The 18656-nt window shown below is 42.6% G+C and overlaps 1 protein-coding gene and 1 pseudogene across 1 annotated transcript in view; both read left to right on the top strand.

Annotated features, from left to right (window-relative positions):
• LOC124788164 (proton-coupled amino acid transporter-like protein CG1139) overlaps nucleotides 1-18656 on the top strand; it is a 219441-nt gene that overhangs the window by 91384 nt on the left and 109401 nt on the right. The window contains exon 2 of the mRNA XM_047255317.1: nucleotides 10403-10486. Coding sequence (XP_047111273.1) covers nucleotides 10419-10486 — 68 coding nt within the window. The 5' untranslated portion in view covers nucleotides 10403-10418. The remainder of the gene's footprint in view (nucleotides 1-10402; nucleotides 10487-18656) is intronic.
• LOC124790369 lies at nucleotides 719-836 on the top strand (annotated as a pseudogene).

An 18656-nucleotide genomic window follows, 5' to 3' on the forward strand; every position in this document is an offset into this window, starting at 1 on the left:
ATCCAGATTCAGTTTTTCCGGGCTTTTCCTAAATCGTTGAAGGCAAATGATTTCGTTGAAAGGCGCTCAATGAATTTCTTCCCCTATTCCTCGCCAATCTGCGCTCGTACGGCGTGTGTCTGGCCACCTCATCGTCGACGAGATGTCAAACGCATGTCTTCTATCCTTTTCCAGTCAGATCCCGTTTCTAACACAGAATATCCAACACTGTGCTAGACGCATTGAAGAGTTTGCTTAAACGGGCAATGACTCTTGCAGTCCGTTATTGTGTCAGTACTCAAGGCGTATAGGCCAGTGGACTCTCTGTACGTTATCACTTACTAGGTACAGGCGTACGCATCGATTTCACAGCTATCGAGGTCGGAGTTTCAGACATTCAACTATATGGCTGTACCATATGACGCTAATTCTAGATGACACCAGAAAACCTGTCATTAAGTGCACTTCCGCTGGGCGTTATGATCTACTATGTCTGTCCTCCCTATTACGGTCAACATGAATACTATATATGTTAGAAAATAATTGAAATATTTGGAGTACTCAGAACATCCAATACTAAACACCTGGAAATTACGGAGACAATGCCGTTGGAAGCTGAAAGTTAAGGTCGCTGCCGAAGATAGTTCCAGTGCTGGCACGACAATAAAGCAAGAAAATTGACCTGGAGAATGACTGTTGCTTGGCACGTTATCGTTCACTGCCTCTTTACCAGCTCACTGGCAACGGCCTTGCCGCAGTGGATACACCGGTTCCCGTGAGATCACCGAAGTTAAGCGCTGTCAGGCGTGGTCTGCACTTGGATGGGTGACCATCCGAACCGCCGTGCGCTGTTGCCATTTTTCGGGGTGCAGCCTCGCGATGCCAATTGTGGAGCTACTCGACCGAATAGTAGCGGCTTCGGTGAAGAATACCATCATAACGACCGGGAGAGCGGTGTGCTGACCCCACGCCCCTCCTATCCGTATCGTCCACTGAGGATGACACGGCGGTCGGATGGTCCCGGTAGGCCACTCGTGGCCTGAAGACGGAGTGTGTTACCAGCTCTCTCCACCGCTGCGAGTACATCTACGTCACTCCTCCACAAGTCACTCTGCAGTTTGTGGTGGAGGGTACTTTGCGTACCACTGTCTTCTTGTTCCAGTCGCGAATGGTTCGCAGGAAGGGCGAGTGTTGGTAAGCTTGCGTGTGGGCTCGAATCTAGCTAATTTCATATTCATAGTCTTTTTGCGAGACTTATGTAAGATGAATCAATATATTTTTCACTCTCGGAATTCTGACAGTAAACCGGACTGCGGTGCACACCGCCTCTCTTGCAGCGTCTGCCACCAGAGTTGCTTCTGACGTTGTCGAAATTACGAAACTGACCTGCAACGAAACATGTTGCTCTTCTGTGGACGTTCTCTATTTTCTCTACCACTCCTACATGTGATGGATCCCAGACTGATGAGTCGATCGAGTGTTTTGTAAGCTATCTCCCTTGTGGGTGGACTACACTTCCTAAGGATTCTTCCAATTAATTTCAGTCTGACAACCGCACTAACTGTGTGGTCGTTCTGCTTTTTAATCGCTCCGCGTGCATACTGCCAGATATTTAATCCAGTGACTGTTCCGCAATCGTGTGATCATACAATAATAGGTTGTTTCCCAATGTAATCGATCAATTGTCAATCCGTGCACCAAGCATCGACCCTCTGTAGGTTTTCTTGCATTTCACTACAATTTTCTAGCCTTGTGGCTTTTCTGTATGGATCAGAACATCAGCGAAATGCCACATGCAACGTCAGCTGCTATCCACTATGTCATTCATTTATATTGTGGTTTAAGAACCTTCAACATCGCAGCGCGTCAGCAATTAAACCCGCCTCGATTGCGAAAAAGTTCCCTCAGCCTCCCCTACTGGCTTTAGGTATAGTTTTTAAGAGTTCCTCCTGTTGTCATAGGTAGCTTCATATATAAGTTTCTTTACTAGCATAAGCAACCGTGTGCGGTTATTTTTAGGTTTCATCTCCTATTTAGCTCGTCTCTTGTTCTATCCATTTCATTTTTTGATATACGTTGATCCACGGTTGGGAATATATGGGCTATTTAGCCCCGACCCATGTATAAACTTTCTCGTATTCGTATGCGCATGCGCATTCAAGTAACTTCCCTTGTGTTGCGCATGTGCATAGATAGCGCGTCAGGCTTGTAAGTGAGCGACCGTTTGTAGCTACAGTTTATGGCGGGTCATGGCCCATAACATAGGTCGGTGTGAGGTGGAGCGTACACCATTAAGTAGTGGTTTTGACTTTGTACATATGTACTGTTTGTGTTTTCCTTTTCGTTTATAAATGTATAGCTATGGTGTTCTTTTAATCATTGACAAAGGTCTTCTTAGGCACTGAACATGATGAACAACGGAGAGGGCGCCCTTCGGTCGTTAATGAAAGTTTGGTGCAGGAAGTGGACGATAAGGTGAGAGAAAACAGACGCTTTACGATTTCCTCCTTGCGGTATGACTTTCCTAATGTTTCTCGTAGTGTTTTTTATGGTATTGTGACCGAGCAATTGAATTACCGCAAATTGTGCGCACGTTGGGTACCGAAAATGTTGACGGATGTGCACAAAACCAAACGTTTAGACAGTGCATTGACTTTCCTTGAGCGGTACCACAACGACGGTGATAATTTCTTAAGCCAAATTGTTTCCGGCGATGAAACATGGGTGGCCTACGTCACACCAGAATCAATGCAACGGTCCAGGGAAGTTGAGCAAGGACATCGTTTTGCTGCTAGACAATGCCCGTCCGCCTGTGGCGAATCGGACCAAAGATCTCATCACATCTTTTCGATGGGAGACTCTAGCCCCGATCATGCGCCCAGTGACTACCATCTGTTCCTGCACTTGAAGAAACACCTGGGCGGTGTTGTCAAAACAGTGGTGATGCAGTGGTTAACACGTCAGGCGGCAGACTTCTATGAGGAGGGTATTCAAAACTGGAACAACGTTATGACAAGTGCCTCAATATTGACGGAAATCATGTAGAAAAGTAGATTAAGGTAGAGGCTTTCATATAAAAATAAAATTATTGGGATATATTAGCGCGTCTTTTTTTAATTTCAAAACGGTACTTACTTAAAAAACTCATATAATTTTGTACGTCTTTTCGACAGCCCTCCTTGAGAACGGGAATGACCTGCGATGTTGTCCAATTGCTACGAACGCTTCGTTCCTCCAGCGGCCTACGGTGCACTGCTGCTGCAAAAGACCTGGTGCTTTCACATACTGCGTCTAGGTTAGTGTTTGATATCCCGTCGGATCCAGTGTCCTTTCCTGTGCTGAGCAACTTCAGTTGCGTCCACCGAAAAGAGATGGACTTTTGAAATGTCCAAAAGAGTCGCACGAACGCCTTAGAGCTAATCAGGCAACACTAACTGATGGGCTACACTGCTGTAGAAGAACCAAAACCAATGGCAGAGCCAAAAAAGGGACGATTACTTACGTTAGACACAAGTAGAGCTAATGGAAACTAATCGACAAGGGCATGACTCTTTTTTATTTTTTAAAAAAAGAAACGTGTAACCACAACAAGGATGATCCACGCCACTGTTCTGCTGCTAGCAGCTAAAGAGCGCCGAAGCATCGCGAGAAGGAGTCGCCGAGGCAGAACTCGGTGGCAGTTCTTACCGGCGATTCTGGAGGTCACGCAACGGCGAACGCTACTCTCTCTCTTCTCTCCGGAGAAATTCGGCTGATGGTCTTCCGTTTCGATGAGAGGCCAGCTTGTGCACTCTGTCCTCCAACGAAAGGGATAATAAGGCCGCCGTAACCCTCCCATAAGTTTCAGAGATATGATGTGAAACGTCCCATAAGAACAACCATTGTAGCTACATCATAAAAGTAGTTGGAATTTGAACGCTATGTCTCTCCATTTGCCTCGGTGTCTGTAAAAACTGTTGCATCAAGAATGATGTCTGAGAGTGACATGAACTTCACACTGATGATTGGACGAAACATCAACACGGACACTGGGTCAGTGTCCCGACAGAGTAATACTAAATTGCGGAATATGACCGTGATTTAAATACTATCGCTTAACCAGCTCATGGGCTTACACTTTATAGGGTTGTTACGACGAAAACATGAGTATTGACTCTGTTCACCCACCTCTATTTACCCTGCTGAATGGCTCTTCTTCCTTTCACTATCACTGCTGTTCATCTGCTTTGGTATACAATCTCAACAACGAGGGGTTAGCATGTTAGCATGAAGTTATGATTCTATCCTCAAAAATAAATAAATAAGTAAACAAAAAATCAAGCTATGCCCATGACACTTGGTAATTGTGTTAAAACTTCTCTAGGAATTCACCCTTCTATGCGCCACGTTTTTTTTAATGATAGAAAATTTTGCGTTTATCTTGGTAACGTTTATGGAGGAAGACAGACATATTACAAACTGAAATATTGAGTACTGACGTTCCACAATAATATTTATTTAATATTTTGTTATAAAACAGCATCCGATTTTGAAGCCAACGTCTGACATACACTCCTGGAAATGGAAAAAAGAACACATTGACACCGGTGTGTCAGACCCACCATACTTGCTCCGGACACTGCGAGAGGGCTGTACAAGCAATGATCACACGCACGGCACAGCGGACACATCAGGAACCGCGGTGTTGGCCGTCGAATGGCGCTAGCTGCGCAGCATTTGTGCACCGCCGCCGTCAGTGTCAGCCAGTTTGCCGTGGCATACGGAGCTCCATCGCAGTCTTTAACATTGGTAGCATGCCGCGACAGCGTGGACGTGAGCCGTATGTGCAGTTGACGGACTTTGAGCGAGGGCGTATAGTGGGCATGCGGGAGGCCGGGTGGACGTACCGCCGAATTGCTCAACACGTGGGGCGTGAGGTCTCCACAGTACATCGATGTTGTCGCCAGTGGTCGGCGGAAGGTGCACGTGCCCGTCGACCTGGGACCGGACCGCAGCGACGCACGGATGCACGCCAAGACCGTCGGATCCTACGCAGTGCCGTAGGGGACCGCACCGCCACTTCCCAGCAAATTAGGGACACTGTTGCTCCTGGGGTATCGGCGAGAACCATTCGCAACCGTCTCCATGAAGCTGGGCTACGGTCCCGCACACCGTTAGGCCGTCTTCCGCTCACGCCCCAACATCGTGCAGCCCGCCTCCAGTGGTGTTGCGACAGGCGTGAATGGAGGGACGAATGGAGACGTGTCGTCTTCAGCGATGAGAGTCGCTTCTGCCTTGGTGCCAATGATGGTCGTATGGGTGTTTGGCGCCGTGCAGGTGAGCGCCACAATCAGGACTGCATACGACCGAGGCACACAGGGCCAACACCCGGCATCATGGTGTGGGGAGCGATCTCCTACACTGGCCGTACACCACTGGTGATCGTCGAGGGGACACTGAATAGTGCACAGTACATCCAAACCGTCATCGAACCCATCGTTCTACCATTCCTAGACCGGCAAGGGAACTTGCTGTTCCAACAGGACAATGCACGTCCGCATGTATCCCGTGTCACCCAACGTGCTCTAGAAGGTGTAAGTCAACTACCCTGGCCAGCAAGATCTCCGGATCTGTCCCCCATTGAGCATGTTTGGGACCGGATGAAGCGTCGTCTCACGCGGTCTGCACGTCCAGCACGAACGCTGGTCCAACTGAGGCGCCAGGTGGAAATGGCATGGCAAGCCGTTCCACAGGACTACATCCAGCATCTCTACGATCGTCTCCATGGGAGAATAGCAGCCTGCATTGCTGCGAAAGGTGGATATACACTGTACTGGTGCCGACATTGTGCATGCTCTGTTGCCTGTGTCTATGTGCCTGTGGGTCTGTCAGTGTGATCATGTGATGTATCTGACCGCAGGAATGTGTCAATAAAGTTTCCCCTTCCTGGGACAATGAATTCACGGTGTTCTGATTTCACTTTCCAGGAGTGTATGTGACGATAGTGTAGAAAACTGAAAAACTGGCTTCCAGTAAAATGTAAAATACATATTATTGTAGAACATCAGTATTGTGAACAGGGCATATAGTCTTCCGCTGAGTACAAAAATTTATTTCTAGGGAACTATGTCACATACAATTGTGCAGTTTGTTGCAAATGGTAGCTTAACTGAAAGTTTTTTGTGCGTACATTTCGACACGCGCTCTGTTTGTTGCGCGCAGAACGTGCAGGCGATATTAAGCCCACAAAAAAGGTCAAGGGGGGTTATGTCTGGTGGACTTGGTGGCCATGATGTTGGACCGTCTGTACTGTCCATCTGCCCGGAAACGCTTCGTCTGATACCTGGGGAACAAATAACTCCCAGCGTGGAGGGGCGCAATCTTGTTGAAACAATACCCACAAGTTCTTGTAACTGAGGTCCAACGTGAAGTCTAAGTATACTGTTCCCGTAAGCTCACAGAAAAAGAACGGTTCAGTTAATTGTATTGCACATTAAATTGCACCACACATTCACTTTCGGTTGTCCTTTATCTTCTGTACCACGATATGTATATACTCCGAGCACAAGATCTAGAAATTATGCTTGTTTAGTTTCCCACATGTGTAAAAAGCCCTTAATCAGAAAAACAAATTTTATTAAGAGAGTCATTGCCTCCATCGATTCGTTCCCACATGTGCGTAGCAAACTCAGCACTTCTGGGCGTATCATGTGGCTGCAAAGCTTACAGGAGTTGCACTTCGTAAGTATGAAGATGCAGGCGTTTGTGTAAAGTCTGCACCTCAGTGCCCTGAGGCAAGCCTGCTTGTCTGGAAAAACAACGCGTCTGTTTCCACGGACTGCTCTGGAATGCTGTCCGCTCGGTATCAACTGTGTCGTCTATCATTCCAGGTGTACCGCTTCTTACACTTTTCATCCCATCCTTTGTTACTGTCGCTGAAATGTAAACAGGTGGCTGTGTTTCATGGAGCCACAAAACACACCGCGCTTTCTCCTGCATCGACGCCAATGTGGCAGCAGCACTCCTAAACTACGCTACCTGCAACAAGATGGGAGATAGAAAATAAATCAGATGATGTCAGAGCACAAATAGAATTGCATGCATAAAATGTTCATGAATTTGCCTACCATTTACAAAAAACCGCATATACATGAGAAAACGTATAAAAATTTATGAGCTAAGGTACCATTTGTACTGTAACACACACACTATGTCATCAAAAGTATCCGGACACCCCCGAAAACATACGTTTTTCATATTAGGTGCATTGTGGTACCACCTACTGCCAGGTACTATATATCAGCGACCTGAGCAGTTTTAGACATCGTGAGAGAGCTGAATGGGGAGCTCCGCGGAACTCACGGACTTCGAACGTGGTCAGATGATAGTGAAGTGGAAACGTGAAGGGACACGTGCAGCACGAAAGCGTACAGGCCGACCTCGTCTGTTGGCTCAGAGAGACAGCCGACAGTTGAAGAGGGTCGTAATGTGTAATAGGCAGACATCTATCCAGACCATCACACACGAATTCCAGGCTGCATCAGGGTCCTCTGCAAGTACTATGACAGTTAGGCGGGAGGAGCGAAAACTTGGATTTCATGGTCGGGCGGCTGCTCATAAGCCACATATCACGCCGGTAAATGCCAATCGACGCCTCGCTTGCTGTAACGATTTAACAGTGGAAAAACGTTGTTTGGAGTGACGAATCACGGTACACAATGTGGCGATCCAATCGGAAGGTGTGGGTATGGCGAATTCCCGTTGAACATCCTCTGCCAGCGTGTTTAGTGCTAACAGTAAAACTCGGAGGCGGTGGTGATATGATACGATCGTGTATTTCATGGAGGGGACTTGCACTCCTTGTTGTTCTGCGTGGCACTATCACAGCACAGGCCTACATTGATGGTTTAAGCACGTTTTTGCTCCCCACTGTTGAAGAGCAATTTGGGTGTGGTGATTCCATCTTTTAACGCGATCGACCACCTTTCATAATGCACGGCCTGTGGCGGAGTGGTTACACGACAATAGCATCCCTGTCATGGACTGACCGGCGCAGAGTCCTTACCTGACTCCTATGGAACACCTTTGGGATGTTTTGGAACGCCGACTTCGTGCCAGGGCTCACCGACCGACATCGATACCTCTCCTCAGTGCAGCACTCCGTGAAGAAAGGGCTGCCACTCCCCAAGAAACCTTCCAGCACCTGACTGAACGTATGCCTGCGAGAATGGAAGCTGTCATCAAGGCTAAGGGTGGGCCAACACCATATTGAATTCCAGAATTATCGATGGAGGGCGCCACGAACTTGTTAGTCATTTTCAGCCAGGTGTCCGGATACTTTTGATCACATAGTGTAGCTACAAATTGCAAAAGCGGAATTACAAATATCTGCCTAACCACCAGAGAAAAGATGCTTGATGACTCTTGGAGCGACACACTGTATATAAGCTGCCCAATAGAGATTACTTTCATTTATTTGCTCCTGGACTAGTGTCAGGCGCACCTTGTATACTAGTTTCTCGGCATATGCCAGACACATTTGCCAGTAACAATCATATAATTATATTACAGTTTTCATCACCACGTTAATTTTGATTTTTATGTAATATGTAAATAGTAATACGCTTAACAGCCAAAGATATTAATTCAATATCTCAATAGCTGATCGTACAAATTTTGTTTGTTATGGGATATATTACCTCTGGCAATTAATACGGTAAACACAGTGCAGTCTCAGATAATATTCAGTTTCAAATTATTATTTTTTAGTGCTTAAAGAGGCAACCTGTAACGCTTTTACTCCTGCATCGTACCCTTCACAGGATATTCGGAAGGTATACCACGCCAGAGGTGACCTATTATCATACTTACGTAGTTGTATTCAGGAACAGGTTAAGGAACGGAAAATGCTGGTGGTAGGCGCCCCTTATCATGTACTGAGCCGTTTCTAGCAGGACGTAGATAAAGCATCAGCTGTACAGGGCTATTACAAATGATTGAAGCGATTTCATAAATTCACTGTAGCTCCATTCATTGACATATGGTCACGACACACTACAGATACGTAGAAAAACTCATAAAGTTTTGTTCGGCTGAAGCCGCACTTCAGGTTTCTGCCGCCAGAGCGCTCGAGAGCGCAGTGAGACAAACTGGCGACAGGAGCCGAGAAAGCGTATGTCGTGCTTGAAATGCACTCACATCAGTCAGTCATAACAGTGCAACGACACTTCAGGACGAAGTTCAACAAAGATGCACCAACTGCTAACTCCATTCGGCGATGGTATCCGCAGTTTAAAGCTTCTGGATGCCTCTGTAAGGGGAAATCAGGGAAATCAACGGGCCGGCCTGCAGTGAGCGAAGAAACGGTTGAACGCGTGCGGGCAAGTATCACGCGTAGCCCGCGGAAGTCGACGAATAAAGCAAGCAGGGAGCTACACGTACCACAGCCGACGGTTTGGAAAATCTTACGGAAAAGGCTAAAGCAGAAGCCTTACCGTTTACAATTGCTTCAAGCCCTGACACCCGATGGCAAAGTCAAACGCTTTGAATTTTCGGCGCGGTTGCAACAGCTCATGGAAGAGGATGCGTTCAGCGTGAAACTTGTTTTCAGTGATGAAGCAACATTTTTTCTTAATGGTGAAGTGAACAGACACAATGTGCGAATCTGGGCGGTAGAGAATCCTCACGCATTCGTGCAGCAAATTCGGAATTCACCAAAAGTTAACGTGTTTTGTGCAATCTCACGGTTTAAAGTTTACGGCCCCTTTTTCTTCTGCGAAAAAAACGTTACAGGACACGTGTATCTGGACATGCTGGAAAATTGGCTCATGCCACAACTGGAGACCGACAGCGCCGACTTTATCTTTCAACAGGATGGTGCTCCACCGCACTTCCATCATGATGTCCGGCATTTCTTAAACAGGAGATTGGAAAACCGATGGATCGGTCGTGGTGGAGATCATGATCAGCAATTCATGTCATGTCCTCCACGCTCTCCCGACTTAACCCCATGCGATTTCTTTCTGTGGGGTTATGTGAAAGATTCAGTGTTTAAACCTCCTCTACCAAGAAACGTGCCAGAACTGCGAGCTCGCATCAACGATGCTTTCGAACTCATTGATGGGGACATGCTGCGCCGAGTGTGGGAGGAACTTGATTATCGGCTTGATGTCTGCCGAATCACTAAAGGGGCACATATCGAACATTTGTGAATGCCTAAAAAAACTTTTTGAGTTTTTGTATGTGTGTGCAAAGCATTGTGAAAATATCTCAAATAATAAAGTTATTGTAGAGCTGTGAAATCGCTTCAATCATTTATAATAACCCTGTAGATAGTCAACGCGCGCCTCCCGACCTCGTTACACTTGCCTGTTCCGGTTTCCTTCCCCTGTTCGCTTGCTTCTAGTTGTTTAATAACACATTCGTTGTTTTTTTGCTGTTCCAGGTGTGGTACTACAGAGATGGGAGCGGACCACGAAAAAGGCGCGGACAGCGGGCCGCCAATCCCCATGGAGAACTTCTCCTCGACGTGAGTACAGCTCTGCTCTCAACGGGTAATAACAAAACTGGCGACTCGTTAAGTGCCATCACAAAACGCCGGGCATAGCGAGACAGCGATGCGCTGTTAAATATCTATAGTACCTATATCGAATTTCAGTGTTGGCCTAGGGTTTCGTCGGTGACACGACGGACAACCTGTACAAATTATACAAAGTGGCGGCAGAAACCGGAACAAATTCCCCGATAGCAGTAGTCCGTGCCAGTTTGAAAGATAACCGGGCTAAACTGGACAACTACCTAATCACTATGTTGGTGAACGACATTAAAGACAGGGAATTAAATGAACAAAATCCCCAAAAAATGCATCTTCAAAATATAAGAAAAGTGTAGAAGCAGTACTACGCACTATTAGTAACAACTATCTTTCCCTTGTACACTGCATGGGGGCCTAATTAAATATGATTGAAAATATTTTTTAAATTTTTAGTAGCTGTATGTCTGATTACGCTATATGTCCGATTACGCCGTGTCTCGTAATCGGTTGGCCCTGACTAGTATTATTACGCAATCTGACTGCAACAAACAATGAAAGAAAATTTTCGTAAACACAGTTAATTAATTAAGTCCCCAGCAACTATAAAACCTACTAAACCAAAGCACAAGTATAACTGTTCTGTATGTGGGAGTGTGACTCAACGTACACATCTGGCACGGTTCTTCTCCAACAAGACAAGAATCTTTAAATACCAATTTTACTGACGTGATAAAAGAAAATTACAAATACTATAATTGCGTAAGGAAGCAGAATTACACTCTAATAGAAGAACACAAGCTAGATGCTTTGTTGACTGAACCTGTAATGATGCATTATTTGAGACACACAAATAATAAAAGAACATAGTGGTTTTTACCTTCATATATATTGACGAAATGCACTCTGATCATTACAATATCTTCATTAGAATAACATCTGCTATCTCTCCCATCAAATAACTGGATAAAACATGGAACAAACACTCCCTACTACCACATATCCACTCCGACTTTACGACAAGCAGTGCCCACCACAACTTCTCGGCAAGAACTGCCTGCCGCTACCTCTCAATAATCACTCTCTGCTACAACATCTCAACACAGACTACACCAGGTCCTCGACAGGCACTGACTACTACGAGCTCTGGACAAGCACTGACTACTACGAGTTCTTAACAGGCACTGACTTCTACGAGCTCTGCCCACGCACTCTACTACGAGCTCTCAACAAGCACTGTGGAGGCGGCTTAATAATACTCTTTGGCGCAATCTCTGGCGCAGTGGCTCAGTGTAGCCACCTTTCATATGCCCCTCCTCCACAGGCCAGAATTTGATGGTATTTTTGCCAGCATTGGTGGTGAAAATACCACCAAATTCGTCCAGAAAAATACAGACAAAAATAAAAGATAATATTAATACCTAAATATCACATAATTAGTTAAAATTTTGGCTTTGCACTGACCTTTCAATAACCTAATACAGTATATAAAATACAGTAAGCAATACAACTTCTTTTCATACATGTGGCTTTACATAATAGTTTACACAATACATAAAAAATCAGTTTATACAAATGTTCACATAAAATGCTTTCAATGATTAGTTTATACAAAAAAAAAGACACCAACAGGTGACATCTTTTCAGTAGAAGCAGTCCATCAGTGGCACCCAGTAAAGTTTAGCAGGTGCAGACACCAACAAGTGACATCATTTCAGTAGAAGCAGTCCATCAGTTGCACCCAGCAATGTTGAGCAGGTGCAGACACCAACAAGTGACATCATTTCAGTAGAAGCAGTCCATCAGTTGCACCCAGCAATGTTGAGCAGGTGCAGACACCAACAAGTGACATCATTTCAGTAGAAGCAGTCTATCAGTTGCACCAAGCAATGTTGAGCAGGTGCAGACACCAACAAGTGACATCATTTCAGTAGAAGCAGTCTATCAGTTGCACCCAGCAATGTTGAGCAGGTGCAGACACCAACAAGTGACATCATTTCAGTAGAAGCAGTCTATCAGTTGCACCCAGCGATGTTGAGTAGGTGCAGACAGCAAGAAGTGACTTCATTTCCATACAAGTAGTCCATCAGTTGCACCTAGCAATGATGAGCAGGTCCAGAGAGCAGTACATGATATTCACAATCACCGATCACACAGTTCAAGCATTAACAATAGTTTGAATACACATACTAATCACACTGTTCATCAGCAGAAATTAATCACTCCTAAGTGTCACACATTACGTTGAAAAAAGTGCCGGTAACAGTCCATAATATTCACCATCACTAATCAGACAGTTCAGGCATGAACAATAGTTTGAATACACATACAAATGCTTTTACAATGCTCTTACACTAAACATACAAATTCTAATAAACACACAAATGATATCAGATAATTGTCGTAGTAACTATTACAAATACACAAATATCAGTAAACCTATAATATTTATGGGTGTCAGTGCAAGCCACTACAAACAAATAAAATAATATTTACGAGATAGGTGGGTAGGATTAGGAAAGGAAAACACACAAAACACACTCATTCATCTTTCGTCCACATTAAGTACTACTGTGTAATTGAATAGTGTTAACTGTGTAAATGTAATTCTGTCAAAATCTGATGTTCATCATGTGTATCAAGTAGTAGTGGCAGCAATGTATAACAGTCAATAATAGTTAGTCAACGTCATAGTCATCATGTCAAGACCAATGTTTGCCAAGCCAGATCAAATGTACTGTTGTTGAACAACTGTCAGTGAGCCAAGATATGCAAATACTTCCTCTCTTCAAAAAAAAGTGTATACTGCTTAGTGATTTAACAAAGTGTGTGTATAGACTATCTTCCTTCTACTTTAGTGTTCTAGTCTGCTATCTTCATCCTCCTTGTTCCATAAGACCAAAAAAGAAATATGCTCCTCACTTACTTTACCTCTTATACACAAAACTCCAATAATCATCAGCTTCACACAATCTCAATAATACCTCAATAATACCTCTTCAATACGTCGATACATATAAACCTTATTGCCAATATATGCTCCTCCCTTACTTTACCTCTTATCCACCAAAACTCCAATAATCATCAACTTCACACAATCTCAATAATACCTCAATAATACCTCTTCAATACGTCGATACGTATAAACCTTATTGCCAATATATGCTCCTCACTTACTTTACCTCTTATCCACCAAAACTCCAATAATCATCAACGTCACACAATCTCAATAATACCTCAATAATACCTCTTCAATGCGTCGATACATATGAACCTTATTGCCAATATCATCTCACTTCCAACACAACTCTTTCCTCTAGCCAGTCTCCTCGAACAAGTACAGATAAAATCCTAGTGCAAACTTCAGTTCATCATCCCATACAATCTGAAGACACATTGTCAACACACAACCTCTGTGTAATCCATCTGACCCAAATCTTCTACTCATTATGAATTATAAACGAAGAAATGCATACATGACCTCTAACAGACTTAGTTCGAATAATTCTCAGTAATTAAGTACGATTACGGAGTGTGAATGATCATAATATTTCACAGTGTGTACATCACTTCAAGAATTATGGCAGAAGCAAACATGTGGAGTATTTCTTGTGTCAAGTGTCACTTCCTATTTCAATTGCTCACGAAAAATGCAGTGTAATAACTGTCAATGGTCTAAACCTAGTTTCGGTATGTCATGTCGTTAGCTTCCTTCCTATTAGCATAAATTTATACAGATTCCATAAAACCTCCAGCTCATGTGACTTCTATGAAGTTTCTTGTACTAATGTCGTTCGTCGAATTATAGCAGTTCATTTTCCTATCTTAAAATATAAGGCACTGAGCGTAAGCAAAACAAGCAATAGCGAGTAAATATACCAGTAGAGAACAGAATGTCAACAAGTGGATGCAGCACAATTCTTACAACGAGGCTCTGCCAAGCGAACAATCTGTAACCTATACCATAGTGTAACCTAAACTCTATGTTCGTACACTGTATATCAGCATTTCTATATACCAAATTAAAGAGTAGTTGTGACGACAAACAGAAATGTATAAATATGCAATCCATACGCATAGCAGTAAACATATATCTTACGTAATAAACAGGTCATTAGTATCATATCAGCATAAGCAAATAAATATTCATATGTCATCTTAATAAGTAAACATGAAGGCGCAAGCAGATAAATCACAAAGTATAACTTACATACATATCAGCACAACTAATCAGGTGACAATTATAATTTAAATAAATAAGCACAGCAGGCACATAATTAAAAAATATGACATCAGTGAAAAAGCAGTGCAGCCAAGCGATGCATAATATACACAAATAACAATCCTGTTCATTAATAAAACATTGACAAAAATCAGCAAATGTACGCAAGCACGTCGCTTCACACGTAAATTCATAGAACATGAAATTTAGCACAAAGTATGAATCACGTAATCGCGAGCAGCAAATTACGTCTAAAGTACGTACCTAAGTGGAAATATGTTTCCTGAAAAATGAACTCAATTAATAGTTACCTTTTTTTTAGTTTATTAGTTTCTTCTTCGAAATTACATTCTTCCTGAAAATTTCTCGATAGCAAGTCCTCTTAACGTCGGACACACACAGAATTTACCTGAAGTTCTTAAATATTTTATACAACCGTATCCTGGAAAATACTGAATGTTAATAACATAATTCATCGCGTCACTATAGCTTTATACTGAATTTAATCGGAGAAATTAAACTGTGTATTTGTTTACGGCTGTCAGTGCATTCGCACTGAGCGCTCGATCAGCTGTAGGCGCGTGACGTAGGAAGCAATTGTTCGCGGTCAACGACTGCCTTGTGCGGCGCGCAGACTTGACTGTTGCTTTGAGTATGTGCCGCCGCCAAAACACAGCGCGGTATCCTTGTACTCTCCGCATGTTTACATCTAGCTGTTAGTTTCTCAAAAGTATGTCATTCCACAAAAAAATTTTTTTTAAAAGTATGTCATTCCACAAAAATTTTGGAAACTACGAACCTCACGTTTTGTGGTAGGAACAGCATAATTACGAACAGCGTCTAATTTTTTTTGGATCAGGAAGAATACCTTCTGTACAAATAATGTCACCGAGAAATTTCACCTGTGAACGACCAAATTCAGATTTTTCCAAGTTCACTGTAATGCCAACTCTTGCAAAGATACGTAATAATGAGTCCAAAATTTTGTTATGTTCACTCCAAGAATGTTTAGCAATAAGAATGTCGTCAACATATGAAGTAATATTGTCACGAAGATAAACAGGTAAAATTTCATTTAAGCTACGAATGAATGCTGATGAAGGTACAGTAAATCCAAACGGTAATTTTCGAAGTCACTTTTGGGTAAATTAGTCATATCAGGTTATTGTTTATCTACTGTCTAGATAGATTGATAGTCGAAGAGTTGGTTTGACAGATGCAAAGAATAGTAAAAGAGTAGGCAGCGGTACAGAAAACTAAAAGAGAAATAGCACCACTACAGCTCGGGGCCCTATGCTCGCTACGGCACATATTCACTTAGAGTAGTGAATCCCCTGAGGACTCTAATAAGTTCAAACAGTAATTTTCGAAATCTCCTTTTGGGTAAATTAGTCATATCCGGTTATTGTTTACTTACTCACTAGATAGATTGATAGTCGAAGAGTTGTTTTGACAGATGCAAAGAATAGTAAAAGAGTAGGCAGCGGTGCAGAAAACTAAAAGGGAAATAGCACCACTACAGCTCGGGGCCCTATGCTCGCTACGGCACATATTCACTTAGAGTAGTGAATCCCCTGAGGACATTAATAGCTGCACATAATTTCCAGTTTGTGTCTTAGTGGCCAATTCGGTGGAAATGCGTACATAAATTGATCTAGCCATGAACATGGATGTATGTCATTCTTAGAATTACGAAAGATCTTAAATTTCCGAACAGTCAAAAAGTGTTTATAGTCAAAGTTTTCGCCTCGTGGCGACAAAGACCTACCGCGTCTGTCCCAGTCCCAATGACGATTATTGTCAAGTTCGCGCGCCTGGCGCTCTCTTGTCGCATACCGTAAATGAAACAAATTATTTTCTTCAAACCCCTCTGATATCTGTGATTCCAAATTTCTTTTGCTGTCTTTTCCTACAATTTCGCCTTCGATCTGTTTGACTTGCTTTCGTAATGCCTCAACTTCCCTTTTAACGCGTTCATTAAATTTTCCCTGATTTTCAACATGCTTATTTATGTTCTGATACTCTTCGGTTTCTGCAAATGGCAATGGTGCTGTATCATCTGAATCTCTGTCCCCATGTAAACTAAGATTTGTCAATTTATCTGATATCTCCTCAACTCTTTCCGCTAAATCACCTATTTTTTCTTTCTGTTTATTTACGTCTTCCGTAAGTGTCGCAACTCGGGTTTCAGTATTGACACATTTGGTAGTTAACTGTTCATATTGTTGTGTTAGGTTATTTAATCTGTCATTCGGTACGGATTCCTCGATTCTCTCAAATATTTCTTGCTTATCTTTTGCACGTTGTAAATTTAACTCTGAAAATTTCTGTACTATCACGCGATCTCTTTCTTCCTGTTCTCTATCCTGTTCCCTTTGTCTAATCTCTACTGCAACTAATCTATTATTGTGAGCATTCAAAATCGGTTGTACTTCTTCTCTGATTTCTTTCTTTAATTCATCTTTCATATTTTTGAAACATGTCCCTATTCGTGAATCTAACCGTGTTTCCAAAGTTCCCATCTCTGTTTTTAATTCAGATCCTAACTGGGATCCAAGTGAGTCTAACCGTGTTTCCATTGTTCCCATCTGTGTTTTTAATTCAGATCTAAACCGTGTTTCCATTGTTCCCATCTGTGTTTTTAATTCAGATCTAAACCGTGTTTCCATTGTTCCCATATCAGTTTTTAATTCAGATCGTAACTGTGATCCCATTGTTCCCATCTCAGTTTTAAATTCAGATCGAAAATTTAATATTACACTCATCAACTGCTCCATATTAACTTGTTCGAGATTCCTTTCGCCCCTATCATTTCTCACAAAACCAGCTTCCTTCGTCATGGCTGTAAAGCTATCTGTGGTTGATACTATTCCAGAATCTTCTATCGTTAATCTCGTGTTCTGTGAATTTTCTGATTAAGAAAAATCTTGAACTGGTTCCGGAATGTCTTCCCGACTTATTAAATTGTTTTCAACTCCACTATTCATCACACTGTTTTCCTCTGTTGGCGAGTTCGCCATGTTAACAATTTCGTCATTCTCACTATTCATCATTTTTGCCTGCTTCATTGACCGCGTAATCATTTACAAAACATAAAAAATTCGTCACTGTACGAAAATTATACGCAATGACTCCTCAGCTTCGACAATACCATTCACACAAAATATTTCCCTCAAACACGATTAACGAACAGTTGAAATAATTGCACTAAATTGTCAAACGCGTAGACAAGACAACAAATTTAAATTTTGAAAAATACCATTAGAAGAATAACAATTACCAAATCTACACATGCAATACAGACTACAATTACTAAACTCAAATTACTACAACAATACTACGGTCTACTATTTTTACAATCAGAAGAATTTCAAGGGACGATCCGAAGCAGCGGTCGCCACGTGCATGGGGGCTTAATTAAATATGATTAAAAATACTTTTTGTTTTTAGTAGCTGTATGTCCGATTACGCTATATGTCCGATTACGCTGTGTCTCGTAATCGGTTGGCCCTGACTAGTATTATTACGCAATCTGACTGCAACAAACAATGAAAGAAAATTTTCGTAAACACAGTTAATTAATTAAGTCCCCAGCAACTATAAAACCTACTAAACCAAAGCACAAGTATAACTGTTCTGTATGTGGGAGTGTGACTCAACGTACACATCTGGCACGGTTCTTCTCCAACAAGACAAGAATTTTTAAATACCAATTTTACTGACGTGATAAAAGAAAATTACAAATACTATAATTGCGTAAGGAAGCAGAATTACACTCTAATAGAAGAACACAAGCCAGATGCTTTGTTGACTGAACCTGTTATGATGCATTATTTGAGACACACAAATAATAAAAGAACATAGTGGTTTTTACCTTCATATATATTGACGAAATGCACTCTGATCATTACAATATCTTCATTAGAATAACATCTGCTATCTCTC

This window comes from Schistocerca piceifrons, chromosome 3, assembly GCF_021461385.2.
Source record: "Schistocerca piceifrons isolate TAMUIC-IGC-003096 chromosome 3, iqSchPice1.1, whole genome shotgun sequence".
NCBI lineage: Eukaryota > Metazoa > Arthropoda > Insecta > Orthoptera > Acrididae > Schistocerca > Schistocerca piceifrons.